The sequence below is a fragment of the Penaeus japonicus genome, unplaced genomic scaffold (assembly GCF_977035675.1).
Source record: "Penaeus japonicus unplaced genomic scaffold, GWHDUDI00000001_assembly GWHDUDI00000020, whole genome shotgun sequence".
In the NCBI taxonomy this organism is placed as follows: domain Eukaryota; kingdom Metazoa; phylum Arthropoda; class Malacostraca; order Decapoda; family Penaeidae; genus Penaeus; species Penaeus japonicus.
In genome coordinates this window covers 42,075,335-42,076,762 of record NW_028234422.1, presented here as the reverse complement: position 1 = coordinate 42,076,762, position 1,428 = coordinate 42,075,335, and the positions used below count along the sequence as shown (strand labels likewise).

The window sequence follows — 1,428 nt, the reverse complement described above, 5'->3', positions numbered from 1 at the left end:
CTTGGGAATTATGATTGATTTAGCACGATGAAGCTGGACTTGCTAACAGTGAATTTATTGACTTTCAACATACTTTTATTTTGTCTTATTAAGTAATTTGAATATGAATGATCACTACTATTAAATGTCGAGAGGTCAGAGTAAGAACTTCAGTAGCAATTTTTTTGATAAGTTACTATTGTTGTTAGAGATATATTTTAGGCATGCTTAGTGATTGGTGTGCTAAGTTGATATTGGGTGTCATGGCCGAAGATATCTGCGTGAGAGAGTTAATTCGTTGTGGTATGTCACACGCACGCGCACACACATTACAACACAGCACACACACACGACAAAATATGTGTGTGTGTGTGTATATATAAATATAATATATATATATAATGCATATATATATATATATCGATATATATGGTGTGTGAGTGTGTGTTGTGTGTGTGTGGTGTGCGTGTGTGGTGGGGTGTGGGGTGGGGGTGTGTGGGTGTGTGTGTGTGTTTGTAGGTATATATATATAAATATATATATAATCTCATATAGTATATAGTATATATATGATAGGATAATAAATAAAGATAGAGAGAGAGAGAGGAGATGTATGTGTGTGGATGTCTGTGTGGTGTGTGTGTATTATATATATTTATAGATATATACTATATATATCATAATAAATATTAAATATATATAATATATATATATATATATAAGAGAAGAAGAGAGAGAGAGAGAGAGAGAGAGAGAGAGAGAGAGAGATGTATGTGTGTGTGTGTGTGTGTGTGTGTGTGTGTGTGTATGTATACATATACATACGCACATACATGCACATTCAGGGGATAATACAATATACATTTCTCTTGCCGTGAGCTATTATCAACAGAATGTTTCTGACAGTATCTTCTCTCCAACAGAGTGACCAAGGCTTGGTTCGAAGTGGAGATGTTTGCAGTTTCAAGTATTACCCGAAAGGAGGTGAGTGGTACATATGGTAGCTTGTTTTTTCACACAAAAAAATAAAATAAAACAAGATAAATGATAAATAAATAAATAAATAAATAAATAAACAAATGAATGAAAAAATAAATAAATAAACAAATAAATAAATAAATAAATAAATGAATAAATAAATAAATAAATAAATAAATAAATAAATAAATAAATAAAATATATAGATAATATTAAAAAAAAAAAAAACGTTTCTTCCATTTTTTTTAATGGCCAAAGATATGTCAGTAGATAAATAGGTTGATGATGAGATAGAGAAGAATGGAGATAAAGAAAGAAAGAGAGATAGATAGATAGATAGATAGATGGACAAAAAGATAGATAGACGGGTGGATAAATTGATAAGTAGATAAACAGATAGGTAGGTTGGTTGGTTGGTTGGTAGGTAGATAGAAAGATAGATAGAAGGGTAGATTAAGATATAGACCCGGT

The 1,428-nt window shown here is 30.5% G+C and overlaps 1 protein-coding gene across 1 annotated transcript in view; it reads left to right on the top strand.

Moving 5' to 3' along the window:
• Window positions 1-203: 203 nt before the first annotated feature.
• Window positions 204-1,428, top strand: part of LOC122244366 (uncharacterized) — a 49,664-nt gene continuing 48,439 nt past the window's right edge. Inside the window, exons 1-2 of the mRNA XM_086547896.1 lie at window positions 204-260; window positions 903-963. Of these exons, the coding sequence (XP_086404022.1) occupies window positions 204-260; window positions 903-963 (118 nt within the window). The remainder of the gene's footprint in view (window positions 261-902; window positions 964-1,428) is intronic.